The 20,665-nt window shown below is 38.6% G+C and overlaps 1 protein-coding gene across 1 annotated transcript; it reads left to right on the plus strand.

The window, feature by feature from the left end:
- The first annotated feature begins 12,589 nt into the window (after nt 1-12,589).
- On the plus strand, nt 12,590-20,645 carry LOC121976761 (cyclase-associated protein 1-like). Its single transcript, XM_042529084.1, has 10 exons — nt 12,590-12,993; nt 13,630-13,798; nt 13,918-13,982; nt 15,879-16,197; nt 16,294-16,441; nt 16,573-16,682; nt 16,781-16,836; nt 16,931-16,987; nt 17,862-18,011; nt 20,221-20,645. The coding sequence occupies exons 1-10, from the start codon at nt 12,715-12,717 to the stop codon at nt 20,305-20,307; spliced, it is 1,440 nt and encodes a 479-aa protein (XP_042385018.1). The 5' UTR covers nt 12,590-12,714; the 3' UTR covers nt 20,308-20,645.
- The last annotated feature ends 20 nt before the right edge of the window (nt 20,646-20,665 follow it).

A 20,665-nucleotide genomic window follows, 5' to 3' on the forward strand; every position in this document is an offset into this window, starting at 1 on the left:
CTAGACATCAAGGAGCATGTATTCTTTGCCGGTAATCCATCAAACACTAATATTATGTTAAAGCATGGACCATTACTCGCCAGGCTCAGGGAACAAGGCTATATTGGAGAGAAATCCCCTCCAACATTGGGTGAAGAATCAAATCACTTGCAAAATTGATATTATTAACCCAGACATCACCATTCAAGATAAACCCCTGTCACATGTGACACCGGCCATGAAACATGCTTTTGATAAGCATGTAGATGCCTTATTAAAGCTGAAAGTAATTAGGCCCAGCAAGTCAAGACACAGAACTATGGTCATGATTGTGCAATCCGGAACAAGTATAGATCCAGCCACATGCAAAGAAATGAAAGGCAAAGAAAGGATGGTGTTTAATTTTCGAACTTTAAACGACAACACATACAAAGATCAGTATAGCTTGCCTGAGATAAATACTATTCTAAAGAAGATGGAAAATTCCAAAATCTATTCAAAGTTCGACCTGAAATCAGGATTCCACCAAATAGCTATGGATCTAGCATCAATCGAGTGGATAACTTTAATTTGCCCCTCCAGATTATATGAATGGCTGGTAATGTCATTCGGCCTAAAGAATGCTCCGATTGTTTTTCAAAGGAAGATGAGCTTCTGCTTTAAAGGTACGGAAGAATTTATAGTCGTTTATATTGACGATATTTTGGTTTTCTCAAAAATAGAAAAGGAGCATATTAAGCATCTGGAAGTTATGCTCAACATATGTGAGCAACATGGGCTGATTTTATCACCAACTAATTGCAAGATTGCAGTACCAAGGATTGAATTTCGTGGGGCAGAAATTAGCGAAGGAAAATTATGGCTGCAACCGCATATCATAAAGAAGATTACTGAGGTGCAGGATGACAAGCTTAAGGAAAAGAAGGGTATGAGATCGTGGTTAGGTGTTTTAAACTACGCTAGGACATATATACCAAATCTAAGCTCAAAGCTTGGGCCACTATATGAGAAGACATCTCCTCATGGGGATAAAAGAATGAAGGCTTCTGATTGGGTTCTTGTAAAGCAGATTAAAGCTAAAGTACAGCAGCTACCAGACTTAGAGATTCCTCTTGAACATGTCTATATTATTCTCGAGACAGATGGGTCGATGATTTGGTGGGGAGGATTGTGCAAATGGAAGCCCAAGAAAGTTGATCCTAGGAGTATGGAAAGAGTATGCGCCTACGCCCACGGTAAATTTCCTATAGTTAAATCCGTAATTAATGCAGAAATCTTTGTTGTAATGGAGACAATGAGTGCACTAAAAATTCATTTCCTAGACAAAGAGGAGATCACATTAAGAATAGATTGTCAAGCAATCATCATTTTTCACAATAAATCTGCCAAAAATAAACCTTCTAGAGTGCGATGGATCACCTTCACAGATTTCATAACAGGCACCGGAGTAAAAGTAAACTTTGAACATATTGATGACAAGTTAAACATTTTTGCAGATAGTTTGTCCAAATTAATGGAAGGTCAGGAGACGATAGCAGTACTGACGGAGGAAGGTCTGGGGGGATCTACTCAATTCCCCTTACTAACAGAATATGAGGACCTAATTCATGATATTGCTAAGAAGATAATTATGCTTGAAGAACACCAAAAGCGCCACCGAATGAAAGAAATTGAGGATCAAGCCATTAGAAATGCCTCCCTGGCAATAAATGAGTTGGAGCTTATCCAGCAAATGAAAGAATATGACTTTAATCATAGAAGGCATCTGGAAGGCGGAAAGGAAAATTATTGGACAGAGAAGCTCCCAATTATTCAAGAGACACGAAAGGACCTCTGGAGGGCATCCAATGCCTTACGTGACGTTTATCGTGTAATACAGGAAACCCCACCATAACAAGGGAGCAAGTGGTGAGCCCAAGATTCGATAGGTGTAAAGAAGGAAAGATTGAGCCTCGAGGAGCCGTCTTTTCGTCAGTCACTCTTAGCTATAAAAGTTACTTTATGAAAAGTAAAGGTATGCTGAATCATGTAAAGTATGGGTGTGCCGAGTCAGTATGTACTGTAAAGTCCATAATGACTGACAAAGGTGATGAGTAGGAAGGACGATGGGGCTAAAGAAGGACACCCGCTTCCTATCGTTACAACTTTGTTGAAGCTATATAAGGACTATGAGTGTAGAGGTTTTAGACACACTTGAACAACACTGGTGTCAACCATATTACATGTCACGTGGTGCCTCAAATTAATTAATATTGGAACATTTCAAAACTAAAAATAAGAGATGTAGTATGGAGTCCCAAGTCGTATTTTTCCAAGGATAACTAATATGTGTGTGCATTCTAGAATTGGTTCCAATCAAAAATCTAATTTAACTTGAATACAACTAAACCCCAAAAGTATCATCCAATCCTCATTCACACTAAATTCAATCATTAAGCTCAAATTCTCAATCACAGATGCATTGAACAGATGACCACAACCAAAAATCTCGAGTTAAGCATTCACAAGTTTATCCTCATCACATCAACCATAGATTCAATTTTGAACACAATGTTAGCTAACTAAATAACCAAAATTAAACAACTAATGTAAATCAAAATTCTAATTCGAAACCAAAACTAATTGCAAACTAATTTTGAAACTGAACATGGGTTTGAAATTACAGAAATCTAAAGGAATTGGATTGCAAGTAAGAAAACAGAAATAGAATTGCAATTGAGATTCAAACAAAATGAAATAGAAAGGAACAAAATCCGATTTGATGATCTGAGCAAATTCATGGGAAATTCAAAGACAAAGTTAAGGAAACTAAAACCCTAAACATTCCTCAACCAAATCCCGTAGCAAAGACTCCTCCAATCTGCTGTAAAACCAACAGAAATGCTCTCGGAACCCCTACAAGCATTCAACAACAATCAAACAAGCTTCCAGCTATTTCCATAGGGCACTCACAGCTCACGGAAACCTCCGTTCAAGCTCCATCCATCTGGAAACCTCATCAGCCGAAGAAACAGAGCTCAGGTTCTGTTGAGTCGCAAATCAGATCGATCGGCCAAATCGACCGAGTTTTGCTGCGGAGTGGAGATCGGAAAACGTACAGAAGCATCTGAGAAACCTCTCTTCAAGCTCTGGTGGAAGCGGGTAACGCCGATTGGGAGACCTCCACAATCGGGTATGCGGCGATGAAACAGAACCCAAAGCGCAATCGGGAGACCTCCTTTCTAGCTCTCTGCCCTCGGAAGATGAATGCAGTAGCTCAGTGATCGCCGGAGATGAAGAAGTCTAGCTCGCGGATCGGGAAGGAGAATGGGAACTCGGCGCCGCGAGGAAGAAGAAGGAGCACTGTAGAAGAAATCGCGAGGAAACGCCGAGCCCAGCTGCACTGTAGCTTCTCACGAAGCTTTTAAACCATCTTCAATCTGATCGGACGGCTGAGACTAATTTGAGGCCTAATCAACGGTTGGATCAACTCAGATCTGGATCAAAACCCTTGGATCTTTATCAATGGACGAGATCTGCTCCTCATTAGGTCGGATGGACCAGATGCTTGACGGATGGCTCAGATCTCTCCAATCTTCAATGGACGGCTCATAATGCTCCAAGGTTTGATCGCCTCATTAAGCCCTTGATTTGAGCCCAAATGCGGTCTGATTTGATCGGGTCCATGACCCTTTTGATGCCTACAAAATAATAAACAAATATTAGCATCAAATACCATGAAATTAGGCTAATTTGCAATTAGGTTCAAAATCAAATGCAATTATGAAATGTAATGCAAATATGAGTTTAAGCTATGAATAGACCAATAGAAACATGCATTATGATTCAAAGTAATATAGCTAAAAACATGATTATCAAATCCCCCACACTTAATCTTGGACGTCCCGTTCAAGTAAAGAAAACCTAAAAATCATCTCCACACAATTTCCTAGCAATACCTAGAAGATAGTAAAAAGGTAATTAACTAAGATCATCTTAAAAATCACGAACAATCATGAATACAATCCAAACAATAATCAGTAGGTATGGTGGTTTCAATCCAATTGAAGAATTAAGCAAGTTACAATCTCACAAGGTATGTACCTATTCTAGCCCTCACACTCAAAACATGTATTTGTGGAGCTCACTCAATGTCACTCACAACATTTCACTACCATAAGCTTGCTTATTTCCTAATTCTCCACCACTATAAAACATAGCATACATGAATCAAAAGGATTTAATCAACAAGAATTGAAATGAAATCAAAAAGAACAATGAAAGTGAATGAAAATGGCAAAAGAAAAGTATTTAATGAAGAAAATGAGAAGATAAGAGTATTGGAGGAATATACTTGATGAGTTGACCATTTTGATGTGTAAAAAGATGAATACCATTTGTTGTTACCAATTCAAAATATCAAGCTAACCTCCCCTTCTATTTGATGGCAAACAAAGAATCTTGATACTCTATCTTCTACTTTGATACTCTCTTGAATGTGCCATTTTTCTTCTTTTCTTCTCCACTGTTTTTCCAATTCCCACTTAACTTCCAGCATTTGGAAGCTTAACAATCTCACATCATGTAATGGAGAAGAGTTTCCTCCCCCACACTTAAACTTTTGGCCGTCTCGGACAATAAAACTCAATAACAATTTCCAATTACATGATACTCTTGAAACCACAATCTCTGTTTCTGCTGCAGAATATTTTTCTCTGCATATTCGCATACAACATAAACAAAATAGCATTACAAATTGGGCATTTAACATGGATTAGTCACTGTCCAAGAAGTTCATAAGAGAAAGTGACACAAAATAGGATTGGTAGTGCATATTCCGAAATCTGAAATTGAATTCTGCAAACAGATTTCCAGAAATTCATTGTCATTAACACAGCTTCAAATCTGATCAGTGATTCCATTACCATTGTCAGAGATTCAACTAACAAATCCCAGCAGAATTCATTTAAAAATGTGAAGCTACACATTTAAAAATTTAGCTTCAATGAAATCACAGCAGCCACACCCAGTCTGATTCTAGCTTGACAAAGCAAAGTTGAGTCATTTCTGAACTTGGTCTGCAATTTCCATTACTACAGATATCTGATTTAATGGATTGGGCACATCTAGTAGCTTCAGATTTTTGTTTTTCTCATGTAACCCTCTGCACAAACTCTGATCATGCAACAATTCTGGTATTTACAGAATCTGCCTAAACTCTAACCAAATAGATGTGCAGCTACACATTTTAGAAGATAGTTTCACTAAATTCACAGAAATCTTGCACTCTCGGACAATAAAATCTCAACAAAATAAAGCCAAGCAATTGATATACCTCTTGCCATTGGTTTTTCCTTTCCCAGATTCTGTTCTCTGTTACTGTCCTCTGTGTCTTCTTACTATACTCCCCACACTTAAAATTTAGCCCAGCAGAAAGCCAGCTTGAGATTCCAAAACTTCAGTACTCCAGCAGATTTTACAAAGCTGTAGCAACCAGCTAGTGATCACAGAAGTCCAAAATTTCAGACATAAGTTTCAGAAATGCGATTCCAAGGTAAATTCAGCTTTAATCATAAATAAATCAATTTAGCAAAGGTTATCATTCGTTATTAGGCTGATAAGAGTGTAAATTGAAGCTGTTCCTGGTGAAGAAATTGTAAAATGATTTGGCACACAATTGCTACACTAGTTTTAGATTTCAATTCTGCATGATCTGAAAAAATTCCAGCCAAGTAAATGGACAGCAACAAAAAACCAGAATAATCCCTTGAAACTCTTACCAACTTCCTGAATTCACATAACAGCTTCTATCAGAAATTTGGACAAAGAAATTAGCTTCACACAATTCTGTTTCAGAATTTAATCATGCATTTGACAACTTTTGGATACTTGGCCGGATTCTATAGAAACTGTAACACCTTTCAGTATCTACCCATACAGCTAGCTTCTTTAACAGCAATTGACTTTGTATCAACTCTGCCCTATTTAACCATCACAACTCTCGATACTTCTTCATCTCGCTTCTTAATATCCTTACAAATGCTTACACAAAAAACTTTACAGGTTTCAGTAGTTCTAACTGGCTACAATCCATTTCCAAAATTGGCACAGAATTGCCACTTTATTTTTCAGAATTCTGCATTACTGAATTTAAAGACAGTAATCAATGCTTGAACTGCTGTAGGGTTAATGCAACAGATCTGATTCAGATAACGGAATTTAAAGAATCTTGAGGGAACTCTAGCTTAGGTCATGAATAGCTCTGGAACTCTAAGGAATTCATGCTTCAAATCATAATAAACTTGAAATGGCCAAAGATCAGAAGTTGCAAAATGAATTTGCCACTCGTACTTGGTTCTCAACTTGATACACTTCCTTTGTGCCGCTACAAAGTGCAATTTGACAATTCCAGGTTCTACATCTTCTGAACCGCATACTCTACATCATGGTACTTGTTCTGAAATTCTTTAAGAGAAGTATAAGGGCATGCTAATTATGGTGCATAAAAATGAATACAAACTTGATACAACAGTTAAAGTTGCATTCTGTTTTCCAGCTTTTCTCCTAACTGTTTTTAGTGTCAATTACTGCCCTTTTCTTCAACTTTTCAGAATTTATAATGCTATTTCCAAGTGTTCCATCAGTGGAATGATATTTACCAACTAAATTTTGAATTCTGATCCATTTGCTCAGATTACAATAGCTACACAAACCTCCTCTTTCTGCATTTCTATGTTCCTGCAGCAAACGTCTCCTTTTGGTTTCTATCTACTTACATTCAGAGCCAAAATGTGAATTTGGCATCAAAGAAATAGTACTCCACAGATTGGAATTGGCACCCACAGTTTGCAAATCCAGTTCACAGCTCAACTCTTGACTCCTCTTAAGTTTCTGTTTTAAATTTCTGCACTTTTTTTTTTTTTTTCTGCAAATTCTGCACCAAAAATTCCAGGAATTCAAATCATAAAACAAATTAGCACCTTACTCTATGTATCACTATTCTTTCCCATGCAATTATTCTCCTCATTATTGCCTCCCAACAGCAACACACATTCACTGGTAAGTGTCTATCAGTAAAGAGACATTCCACTCCAATCTCAAAATTCCCAATCTCATGAACTTTGATCATATGTAATTCCCTCCCCCACACTTAATTCTTTGTCCATCTAGTTGATTCAACTCACCAAGAATTCAACCAAAACTCCCAATGAAAGAATGACAAGCAAAGATACTAAAGAATTCGAATTCTAGATGAGAATGTTTCAAGAAAATTGTGGAGAAAGGAATTAGAATTTATGATGAAACGAAAATGACAAATATCCTTCATCTCCATGCATACATATGCTATTGTGACTTTGAAAAGAAACTAAGCAAGTTCTAGAGTTTCAATTGCTATGAGTGCATGCCACACAAAAATATAATAGAGTTTAGGCTTGTGATGGTCCTCACTAGGTATTTATTGCAATCAAGCTCAATTAATTAAAATGGAATCCACTACCAATTTAACCAATATCATGTAAGAAAAGCATCCAATCATGTTAAATGACCTAATATTGATGATCAAATTTAAAAACTTTTACCATCTTAAAAGTATTACTTAGAAAATTCTTGGGAGAATTTATTCAAAATAAAATGCTATGTACTAATCAAAAGGCAAAGTATAAAAGCAAAGTGTGGAAGTAAAATGCAAATGCAAAGTATGAAACTAAAGTAAGTTGCACAAATAGAATTTATTAACAAAACATGAATTAAAATTGCAAAAGCAAGTGAAATTGGAACCAACTCCCCTTTCAATCCGGTGGTCGAAGAAGATTGAGAAGAATAATCCATGCCGGAAGTGGAGTATCTTTGTTTGCGATTAACTTCTTTTTATTGACCATTTTTCCATTGCAAATGCTCTCTGGAGGTCTGAGGCGGTTCAGTGTAAGCATCCACTCCGGAAGCTTATATTCTCCTACAACATCAATCAAAGAAAACACCTCCCAAATACATGTGAGGTAAAAAGAAGATAGGAGAATATTAGTGTGGGTAAAATATGTATCAAAAAATGAATCACATCTAATAAAGTCAACAATTGGTACCTCAATGAAATTTTCTGATAAATCACAAGAAAAACTCACTTTCTCATGTTGAGAGGTACCTGGAGTGGTGTTTGTTACCTCTTTTTCATCAAGAAAATGCTCAGACTCCAGTTCTGGCGAATGTTCAACTTCATGTAGTGATTCTTGGGTGCTTGGCTCCATAGCACAAGTCCCTACACTTACATCTTCAACTCTCGGTGATTCTTGAGGTAATGCTTCCAGTAAGCATTCCCCTACACTTAAATCATCTTCAAAGAAATGTTCAGAACCTGAATCACTCACAACATCTTCAACAACAACATCAGTAGGATCAGAAATTTGCATAATTACATAATCATCACAAAAAATATTAGAAAAATCATGTGAATTAATGGAAGTAGGGTCAGGCCTGACAGAATCGCTACTTTCCATCTCTCCACTGGAGTTTTGTGCTTGCGGCTGATTGATGGATGATGCAATTTGATCTAACTGTAACTGTAGGTTCTGTATCCTTGAGAATTGTTTCTCTTGATGTTCAATCATTTGTTGCATCATCTCCTTGAGTTTCCATGTTGATTCATCCATCTGAGGTTCGTTTTGTTGAAAAGGTTGTGGGATAAAATTTGTTGAAACTTCTTGAAATCCATATGAACTCTGGTAGGTAGGATATGGCTCAACAAATGGTCCTTGTGCACTTTCATACCTGAAACATGAATTATCCACCCAATTAACATTAAAACCATTAGAAAATGATTCATACCTATTTTGTTGATCCAAATTTGGGTAAATTTGATACTCAGGTTGAAAACACTGATAACTCTTCATTCCACCTTCAAAATTCTGAAAATATGGATCCATGCTAAAGAAATCTCCTGTTCTTTCAAAACAACACTACAAATCAATGTTAGAAGATTCAAGAGCATAAAGTTTCAATCTCATGAAAACATGAACAGTAAAAGCAATTAATAATTCAAGAACAACCTAACATGAAAATACAAAAGAGAAATAAGCAATCAAATCAATCAACATGCTAACAAATAAAATCAATCAATCAATGCATCAATCTAAAATTAACACACATTACTAGTTAGTTGCTTCCCCGGCAACGGCGCCAAAATTTGGTGTCAACCATATTACATGTCACGTGGTGCCTCAAATTAATTAATATTGGAACATTTCAAAACTAAAAATAAGAGATGTAGTATGGAGTCCCAAGTCGTATTTTTCCAAGGATAACTAATATGTGTGTGCATTCTAGAATTGGTTCCAATCAAAAATCTAATTTAACTTGAATACAACTAAACCCCAAAAGTATCATCCAATCCTCATTCACACTAAATTCAATCATTAAGCTCAAATTCTCAATCACAGATGCATTGAACAGATGACCACAACCAAAAATCTCGAGTTAAGCATTCACAAGTTTATCCTCATCACATCAACCATAGATTCAATTTTGAACACAATGTTAGCTAACTAAATAACCAAAATTAAACAACTAATGTAAATCAAAATTCTAATTCGAAACCAAAACTAATTGCAAACTAATTTTGAAACTGAACATGGGTTTGAAATTACAGAAATCTAAAGGAATTGGATTGCAAGTAAGAAAACAGAAATAGAATTGCAATTGAGATTCAAACAAAATGAAATGGAAAGGAACAAAATCCGATTTGATGATCTGAGCAAATTCATGGGCAATTCAAAGACAAAGTTAAGGAAACTAAAACCCTAAACATTCCTCAACCAAATCCCGTAGCAAAGACTCCTCCAATCTGCGGTAAAACCAACAGAAATGCTCTCGGAACCCCTACAAGCATTCAACAACAATCAAACAAGCTTCCAGCTATTTCCATAGGGCACTCACAGCTCACGGAAACCTCCGTTCAAGCTCCATCCATCTGGAAACCTCATCAGCCGAAGAAACAGAGCTCAGGTTCTGTTGAGTCGCAAATCAGATCGATCGGCCAAATCGACCGAGTTTTGCTGCGGAGTGGAGATCGGAAAACGTACAGAAGCATCTGAGAAACCTCTCTTCAAGCTCTGGTGGAAGCGGGTAACGCCGATTGGGAGACCTCCACAATCGGGTATGCGGCGATGAAACAGAACCCAAAGCGCAATCGGGAGACCTCCTTTCTAGCTCTCTGCCCTCGGAAGATGAATGCAGTAGCTCAGTGATCGCCGGAGATGAAGAAGTCTAGCTCGCGGATCGGGAAGGAGAATGGGAACTCGGCGCCGCGAGGAAGAAGAAGGAGCACTGTAGAAGAAATCGCGAGGAAACGCCGAGCCCAGCTGCACTGTAGCTTCTCACGAAGCTTTTAAACCATCTTCAATCTGATCGGACGGCTGAGACTAATTTGAGGCCTAATCAACGGTTGGATCAACTCAGATCTGGATCAAAACCCTTGGATCTTTATCAATGGACGAGATCTGCTCCTCATTAGGTCGGATGGACCAGATGCTTGACGGATGGCTCAGATCTCTCCAATCTTCAATGGACGGCTCATAATGCTCCAAGGTTTGATCGCCTCATTAAGCCCTTGATTTGAGCCCAAATGCGGTCTGATTTGATCGGGTCCATGACCCTTTTGATGCCTACAAAATAATAAACAAATATTAGCATCAAATACCATGAAATTAGGCTAATTTGCAATTAGGTCCAAAATCAAATGCAATTATGAAATGTAATGCAAATATGAGTTTAAGCTATGAATAGACCAATAGAAACATGCATTATGATTCAAAGTAATATAGCTAAAAACATGATTATCAAACACCAAGGTGTTTATTCCTAAATAGCAAGCATATTTTGTGAGTAGTATTTCCTTTCTGAAGGCGGAATAAATTCTGAGCTCTGACTCGAGTTTCATTTCAAGTTCTCAGAAAGCGATCCTACTTCGATATCATACCGCTATCCAACAACTTTGAAAATAACTTTTTTATATTTTAAAATGTAAGAATAATTTTATAATTTATATATTATATTCATTATCTTTTCTGTTTTTCATAAACAAATAGTTTAATAAACTTTTTCTCAATAAATAAAAAAAATTATAAATATTTTATTTTCCCTTCTATCTCTTTTAATTAATAAACGTTGTTAGAGCATCCGCAATGCTAATTCATTATAACATTCATCATCTCATCAAAAAGCATAAAGTTTACTGTCAAATACTCATTGATCCGGATATAGGTGAGGATAGGGGGGGAAATAAGGAGAGAAGGAAGGGCATTTTTGTCATGGGGTCTTTAGGGTTGTTGGGCTGGAAAGGGCGGCGGCTGGTGTTCGAGTGGGGAGGAGAAAAAGGAAAAGAGGGCTTGGTTTTTGGGGGGGTTTTCCGCCGCCAGAGAGAGAAACGGAGGGGGAGCTCTCCTCTCCATCTCGCACTGTTTGCCGGGGTCATCGCCGGCCTTCACCGGCCTTCGCCGGCCTTCGCCGGCAACTGCTCCCGTTGCTCTCCTCCTCCTCTCCTGCTGCTCACCGACTCCATCGTCGATCGCCACTGTCTTCGCCGTCTCTATCACAGCATGCATAGCCCGCCGTTGGTAGCTTCCTCATGAGCTGCGCCGCCGCTTCACGCACGCAGCCGTTCCGGGCGTCGCCTTCCTTCTCCTTTCCCGGCCGCTGCCACCTTCTCCCGCAGCCACTGCCGCTGCCTCCGGCAGGCGATACTACTACCTCCAGCAGGGCCAGCCCTGCTGCCGCCCCCGGCGAGTGCTGCCGCCCCCGGCGGCCATCACAGCTGCCTCACGCCACCTCCGGCGGCTATGGATGCTACTGCCGACGCCCCCAGCGGGCATCGACATTTCTTCCAGCGGCCACCGAGGCTCCCCGCCGCTGCCGCCGACGCCAGCCGTGTGTCGGCCTGTGAGCCGCTGTATTGTTCCGGACCGCTACGACTCGATTGGCGACACGACCAGCTCATCCATCCATCCGAGGGAGCCCCCCTGGGCCAGGGTACGTTCTCGTACTCGGTATCTGTTTATTTTGCTGCTATTCTATTATTATCTGGGTACTCATACATTTGTGGGATTCGCCTCGAGCACCGAGGTACCAGAGACCGGGGGAACCCGGTCGCTGGATACAGGTACAGTTGACCGTAGGAGGACTTCAGACGACTTGGTCAACGCCGCGGACAGATCATCAACCGGATCATGGGGATGCGGTCAACCTTCTAGACACGTCACACCGGCAGGTTCGTTTTCTCAGCTTCCAGACAGGAACACTCATTATAACAACATATATTTTTCATTCACATTTCTTTTAACATTAACACTCATTATTTATGGACTCCACCGTCCACTCACTCATCTCTTTTATTATTTTTTTAATAATATTAAAAATTTTACAATTAAAAAAAAAAAAAAAAAAAAAAAAGAGAAATAGGATGATCAAAGATGTTCAAATTTTTGAAAACTCTCTCCTTTCCTTTATGAGTAGACATTATAATATTTACTTATAATTAAAATGAGATATTAAATGAATATTATAAAACTCATTTAACACGCGAGTCCAAGACTGATGAAAATAACTATAAATAGAAAGGACGGCTGGACTAACCAGACACCAAGCGTTTCGGCTAAACCGACCGCAGATAAAGTCCATAAAGCGAAAGGCAGGCCAGTCAGCCTGAGCCAGCAGTGCTACTCCACATAAATACCCACACCAGCCACAGTCGGAACCCTAGCTAGGGCCATGGAGAAGGAACTGGTCGGTAGGTTGGAGGCCGCAGTCGCGCGCCTCGAGGCCCTTGTGGTGGCTGAATCTCGCGCCGCGCCGCCGGGCCTCGTCGCCGACGAGCCCGACGCCGTGGATCCGGCAATCGCTGCATTCGACGAGCTGGTCCAGAACTACCTCCGACGGCTTTCAGCCGCTGCTGATAAGATCGGGAGCAAGGTTCAGGAGACCACCAAGATCCTGGCGGAGGCCTTCTCTGTGCTCAAGGAGCTCCTCGTCAAGGCCAAGCAGTGCCAGGTCGGTCTCGGCTGATCTTATCGTTTCTTCCTCTACTTTCCCTTTTTCTGCCAAATTGCGTAATTGCTTTTCTGGCGGTTTGGGTCCATCGACATTTTTGCTATGGCTTTGCCCCTTGGGCAACGGCTTTGTGACCAAAAGTTCTAAGGGTCGAATTATGGAAACAGCCTTCTGTAAAAAAAATAGGATAAGATTACGTAATGGATCCTTCCCCGGACCCCACATCCTTCCCCGGGACCCGCATGGGCTGCCCTTGCCGTCATTATATTTTAAATCTGTTTTGTTCGTTCAACTTGCTGGAACTTTCGAAGAGGGCGATTAAATTACTTCTGAAGTTTATAAGTATTTGCATCAGTGCTTTACTATGCTAGTGTCAACCTTCTCACATGACTATCGTGCAGTTGGCTGTCATCAAGACCTATTTTTAAATTTGGCATTTGATGTCAGAAAACATTGATAACTTCCAACAATCACTGTGTGAAGTTGTATATTTGTACTTTCCAGTCGGTTTTTGCATTTCATCTTCTTATTGTTGCATTTTCCTGATTCGGTGAATTAGCTTCATTCTTGAATGCTTATGGAATGCCCTAGTGCTTCCCTTGAGTGCATCAAATGTGATCCGACTTCTCTTTCCAGAAACCTGATCTGGCTGGTTTACAAGAGTTCTTGAAGCCACTCAATGAAGTGATCCTTAAAGCAAGCGCCTTGGCAGAAGGAAAACGGACTGAGTTTTTCAACCATTTGAAAACCTCTGCAGATAGTCTTACAGCTTTGGCTTGGGTAGCTTACTTGGGAAAAGATTTAGGTATGTTTATTTTTTTGCTTTTATTAGCTAGTCATCCTTTACTAGTGTAGCCAACTTGGAGTTTTATTAGTAATCCTAATGAAGTTGTTCTCATTACTGTTATATGCTGCATCTTCAAGGCATGAGTATGCCAACTTCTCATGTGGAAGAAAGTTGGCAGATGGCTGAATTCTATAACAATAAGGTATGTCGTTTAATTTTACCTTATTTGTCAAGTAATTTGTGTGTGTGATGTATTTTACAATTCTATTTTTTTTAAAAAAAATGTACTTGTCAGCCAGATTGCTGGGAAAAGAATGATGAGTCTTTTGCCAGAAGCTGCCTACCCTTTATTTTGTCTTGAAAATCTATAAGCCATATTTCCTTCTTTTAATATTTTATAAAATGGTAAGTTATTATGCTCATTTGCAGATGCATGGAAATTCATAGCCATTATTGTATAAAAGTTAAAGTGAAATTCAAAAAAAAAGTTTGCTTACTCCCACACAAAGGATATCCCACAAGCCAGAGCTGAGTAAAGAATAAAAGAAAGTATTCTATTTCGTGTATTTTGTGCAAACGACTCAATGAAGGAAAGTTTTAGTTTAATTCTTTAAGAATTACACTCTCATAAGGAGGCCAAATATAGCTATTGTTTGATTTCCATATCTTTAGACACGATTTCAGTCTTCAAATACAGCTACTACATGTTTTTGGTTCTGATATATAAGACAGTCCAAAGAATTTCAAAGTAGTTAATTTTACTGGCAGAAGAATCAGTTTCATGCCTTCAACTCCACATTTTCACAGCAGTTCTATTTCCAACCCTCGAACTATTCCAAGAAGACAGATATATTGCTACAGAAATAGATGGTACTCCATTTCAGAACATAGCCAGGCTTCAGTAGCAAAGTCTGAACTTTCAGCCACTCAACATTTACTCTTCAATTTGCAGATAATAAGAAATAGGATTCTGAACATTCTAGCTATTTTTCCTGTTTCTGAACTATGATTAGTAGATATATGGTTTCATAACCAGCCAATGAAGTTACATAGCTTCAGCTGTTCAGCAATATGCACATTGGTTTCAGCATTTCTTTGACAATGTTTACGTCACAAATAACATAGATGAGATAATTGGCTCATTGACTTGTCAGGCCCGACCATTGACGCAAAATATTTAAGACCTCATCTAGTCTCAGCTTATAAATCCTCTTTATTAGTTCACACTCATCACATGAGACTAATCACAATCTCCACATAAAACTTAACATTTCCAATGAAGCCCAACATCCAACTTATACTTCAGCATCTTGCCTAATTGGTTGCATCTGAGACCAAATGACATCTCCACAATTACATTGGCAATGTTTACCAATGCATTACCATGTCAAGTATTTGGTCGCTAATTTTCATGGCCTACATAGATGAGGGAATTTAGTATCAGCCAAATTGCTATTAGTTAACACCCATCCTCTCTTCTTTTCTTTTTAAAAATTCTTTGAGTTTCTATCTTTCCTGGGATGGTATATAGTGGTAGTGAAGAATAACTTTTGTGCAGAACCTTGTTGTTTCTAAGCTTCAGATTTGCCCATTTGTGTCACATTTCTCTATCATCAAAAGAATAACCACATCCTGGGTTATCAATGAATTCTTTATCCTCAGCCTTACTAATTCCTTATTTGTTCAATCAATCTGATGTAGGTTATATTCTAGAGAGCATTAAACCTTGGAATTCTCTCCTTGAATCAACCTATACCAACAAATGGGTTGAGACAAGCCATGTTAGTGACAACCATTTGGGATCGGCTATATGTATCTCATTCTTATATTGAACTCTTTGCAAAGATTATATTATTATTACAATTCAAATCGCCTAACTTTCTATGGTCCAACTTTATCCCTCACACCTTTCAACCAATAGTTTTCTGCAACAAACTTTTGCATGAATTGAAAATTTCTGTTAGCATTTTTTCCCCAATGTCGTAGTTTGCCAACTAAATCTCTAAAGTATCATAGAGTTTCTCTATGGTCTGATGTTTGCTACATCATTTACACTACTTTGCAAAAGTGCAAGATAACTTACATCTTTCGAATCCAGATTCTTGTGGAATACAGGAATAGAGATGCAAACCATGTAGAATGGGCAAAAGCTTTGAAGGAGTTGTATATACCTGGATTACGAGATTATGTAAAGAAATTTTATCCCCTAGGTATTGTTTGGGGCTCTTCTGGTGCTGCAGTTCTTTCTTCATCAGCAACCACTCCTGTGGCAAAAGGCCCTCCAGGAAGGGGCCCTCCTGCTCCTCCCCCTCCTCATTCAACAGCACTTTTTGCCTCTGAAGCTGCAACATCACAATCAAAGGAGGGAATGCCTGCTGTCTTCCAAGAGATCAGCTCTGGCAGATCCGTAACTTCAGGCATGTATAACATGCTAAACAAGATATAATTGAACTTTTGTGCAATCTTTTTTTTCTTCCAAGTAAAATTAATTGATACAATTTTTTATCTGAAAGGTCTGCGGAAAGTCACTGATGATTTGAAGACCAAAAATCGAGCAGATAGAGCTGGTGTCGTTGCTGCTACCGAAAAAGGTTCTCGTGCTAGTTCCTTCTCCTTCTGCAAAGAAGGGCCTCCAAAACTTGAGCTTCAAATGGGTCGCAAGTGAGAGATGCTTTTATTTCTTTTTCCGTCAAAAGAAGTCTATTAATTGTAGTGTTCTTACAACTTCTCTTAACAGGATAGTCTTGCAGTTGTATATATTTTTTCCCTCGAGTTTAATCTATTATCTTTAGGTGGGTTGTTGAGAATCAGATTGGAAAAAAGAATCTGGTTATTGATGACTGTGATTCCAGGCAAACTGTATACATTTATGGGTGCAGAGATTCAGTTTTACAAATTAAAGGTAATTCTGATCAAATGTTAGGTTGCTCGTGAAAAGCCGTCATTTTAACTCACTGTTCTAAAAAAATGATAAATCTATGTGATTTTTGTGTTGCATAGGAAAAGTGAACAACATTACAATTGATAAATGCACCAAGATGGGTACTGTATTCATGGTCAGTGTGTGAATTTGTACACTAATTTCCTGTGTATGTGGCTTATCATGCATATCTTCACGGACGAACTATTTCTCTGGATGTGTGTTATTAGGATGTTGTGGCTGCTTGTGAAATTGTGAATTGCAATGCTGTTGAAGTGCAATGCCAGGTACTGACTATATCTAGTGGCTTATAGAGCTCAGACATTTGTTTAGAAAGGTGCCTGGCTTTCATATTCTGCTTTACTTACATGGATATCTGGAATTTAAATCTGGGCTTGTTTCCCCTTGTGTTTTTTTATTCTTGCTCATGTTTTTGAGAAAAATGTTCATTAACTTCTAATTCTCTTTTGCTGGTAAGAAATCTTTGGTTTGAGATTTGCAGAATTATCCTGCCTTTTTCTTCATTGAAAATAAACTACTGTGCCTCCATACTTGTTCTGAGTCATACAAACAATTGGATACATTTGTCTATTACCGTCTCATTGGAAACACCCCATCTCATGATCTTGGTTGAGCTTGTGAAGTATATTAGGAGTTTCTCGATTATTACTTATAATTGAGCTGCAAAATCTGCTCTTTTTCTGAAGCATAGTAACTAACTAATCACATTGATGGGAAAGTAGGTCTAAAGAAATGCTATTTTCTTCTAGCTGCAGCATTTTTGAGCTGAGAAATGATATTGAGGCTAGTCTATCTACAATAAAGATTTCAATTCCCTTCCAAGCAATAAACAATCAAATTAATTTTCACAGCATTGCTTAGGTCTTGGGATAACTAACTTCCACTATAAGCATCTCCCTTAACTAATAAAAATGTCAAATTGATTAATTGTCACAGTTATGTATACACGAAACCATCAGCATAGGTTTTCAGAGATGCCCTGATAAAGCAGAGTTATGGAAGAGATCCTATATATATTTGGTTTCTTTTTCCAAATAGATTTGTTTCAAAGAAATGGAAATTATGTATTGAATTTATAATGCCACCAGAGTTCAAAGATTTGTCTTTTATGTTATTTCAAATATTTTTCACGTCATGTAGGGTTCAGCTTCAGCACCAACAATATCGATTGACAATACATCAGGTTGCCAATTGTACCTGTGCAAACATTCATTGGGGGCTTCAATAACCACTGCCAAATCAAGTGAAATTAATGTACTTGTTCCAAGTGCTGGTCCTGACAGCGACTGGGTAAGCCACCTCCAGTGCCTTGCACTTTTCCTCAAATTATGATTAAACAATTGCTTAACCTTATAAATGCATGACGACGACTTTTCCTTTATGTGATTTGATATTCTTGTCATACGGTGTTCAGTTGACTTTTTATGGGATAAACCATAATTCACCTCTTAGTTTTCTTTATAACGCTAACCTCAGGTATCAAGGTTTCAAGAAAGCTATATGGCTAATGCTTGTTGACAACTTTGCTAAAACTCAACTCGATCAAGTGAAATATAATGAATGGACTATGGAGCGTGGACTTTATAACCTTGCCTACTTGCATCTAGCTCAAGGGCGTGTCTGCTGTAGGGAAAGGAGCCCAAATAGAGGGAAAGAAGAGGAAAGCAGCAAGATTCACTTGCTTTCAGGGAAAGGAAGCAATTTGAAATTCTCTTCATCACTTTTGGAAACACTTAGGAGGAGAGAGAAGTGAGGAGAGAAATCATGAAAAGTGGAAGGCACTTCTAACGTCTGCAGTAGCTCCTGTCCTGTCTCCTGTCGATTGTTCTTGCTGGCATGCTCAATGCAATGCAATCAGCAAGTGCAAACCAGCTCTGCACGTTACCACTGGCATTGTTCCCAGCCAGCATTGCAGTGGTACTAGACAGTTTTACCATCCACACTCTCCGTATCTTCTGTTGGTTGTCATTGCTGGATGCTCTTTGCAACACGAGCAATTAGTATAGACCGATTGCATTTAGCTGTCAGCACCACAGACACTGACTTGCACCTCTCCATGTGCTGAAAAGGAGAAGAGGAGAAATATGGTGAGCAAATGGGTCATGCGGTATGAATGGAACATACCTTTTTTCTCAATTTTCTTCTTCCTTTTGGCTAGAATGATCTGGGATGAAAATGAGTTTTTTTCTCTTTCTATTTTCTTCCCCGCGTCTATTCCCTTAATTTCCCCTATTTTTATCCCCTCTAAAATCTTCCACGGTTAACATACCCAAGTCAATAAAATCCTTCCTAGCTTTGAAAATGTGGCTGGCTTCATCAAAATTGAGTGGATAAATGCAAAACGTTCTTGCATCTATATGTCAGGAAGCTGAAACTTTTGCAGCCTAAGGGACCATTTAACAGTCTGTCCAACTTAGGATATCCTTGAAGCAAACTTAATCCAATTTGATTGCATTTATCTGAAGCACAGTTGGCAAAAACCAATTCAAACACTCGAGTCTTAAAATTTTCATAGTTTACTGATCCTGCCCACAAGCGTCGACGAATGAATGAATTGGCTTAGTTACCAATTTAATCGCCAATCATCGGTTGACAATGAGGATAATGACGTAGTTGGATGCCTGGACGAAGAGAAATAACAAGAAAAGGGTTAAAATAATAGCCAAGGAGTTTTCCGACGTAGTCACTCCGACGCTCAAGTTAGAGGATGAAGAAGATGAATATTAGGATTTCAATGTATATATATATATGTATATATATATATACCTTGGAGATTGAAAATGACTATCTTTTATAGAGGAAAAGTAGACTTTTTCAATCTGTTCCGATCTTCATGCAATCACTATTTAATTCCTTATGACCAAGATTGACATATTTTTTCCATCTGTTCCGATTTTCATGTTGTTATTATTTAATTCCTTAAATAATATAAGATTTATTATGTCATTGTCTTCCTCCTAAAATAACTAAGATTTGTGCGATGATTATTCTTTTCTTGAAATGACCCCTTATCCTATATGGCTGAGGGGTCGGGAGACCTGAATAGCTATAAAGCTGGGAGGCCTAATAGGTAATGGAGTTGAGAGGGCCGAGTAGCTACGGCATCGGGAGACTCGAGTAGCTACGGAGCCAGGAGGCCTGAGTGCCTAGGCACCGATCTGACCTCGGAACCATCTTAGCAGATTCACTAACTTCCTGTCCACGTGGCGTCCTACGTTCTACAAATAGCATATCATCTCAGTAGATTGTAATTGAAATGTTTTTCTAGCTTGCATGTTTTTCTATTTTGGCACCAATATGAAATTGAGAAGAATTTCCGCTGACAAATTTTTTTAACAAAACAAATTTGATGTACATAAACAATGTCAACGCCAACCTTTTGGGCTCGTTGCCCCAAAACTAAGCGGTTTACATGCCTTGAGTAATCATGTAAAAGGTTGACCCACTATGAATTTTGATCATTAGGATTCCAATGTATTATTCCTTATTATTGTTGTAGGTGGAACATGCTTTACCGCAGCAGTTTGCCCACAGTTTCAAGAGCGGTCAGTTTGTGACAACGCCAGTATCACACTCAGGTGGCTAGGCACGCTCCCCATGTTTCCCGTCACATATAGATACTCTGTGTGATTATTATAGACCTGCGGAAAATGCTGCAATTGTTCTCTTTGTAAGATGTGTAATTTAGTTCCTATTAAAAACCGTATATATTCTGGTCATCTTGGTTCATTTGTTTCTTTCGAGTCGCAGAAATTTAGCCATTCAGGCATCATCTCTGCGTTGAAGGCGTGTTTGTATTGATATTTGTAAGGGCGGGTTTTCCAATTTGAAAGGGTGAGACGGTAATTTTGTTCCATGTAACATTAATAGGCCTTGTATAATATCTTTGAAATCATTATTATCCATTTAGGTTTCGTGACCTCATGAACATATTGTTTACGAAC

Source organism: Zingiber officinale, chromosome 1B (assembly GCF_018446385.1).
Source record: "Zingiber officinale cultivar Zhangliang chromosome 1B, Zo_v1.1, whole genome shotgun sequence".
Lineage (NCBI taxonomy): Eukaryota > Viridiplantae > Streptophyta > Magnoliopsida > Zingiberales > Zingiberaceae > Zingiber > Zingiber officinale.

Bases quoted from the DNA above. Each gene is read 5' to 3' on its own strand.
- LOC121976761 (XM_042529084.1), top strand. From the start codon at position 12,715: ATGGAGAAGGAACTGGTCGGTAGGTTGGAGGCCGCAGTCGCGCGCCTC. The intron at 12,994-13,629 runs GTCGGTCTCGGC...TTCTCTTTCCAG, and splicing joins TCAAGGCCAAGCAGTGCCAG to AAACCTGATCTGGCTGGTTT. The intron at 13,799-13,917 runs GTATGTTTATTT...TGCATCTTCAAG, and splicing joins TTACTTGGGAAAAGATTTAG to GCATGAGTATGCCAACTTCT.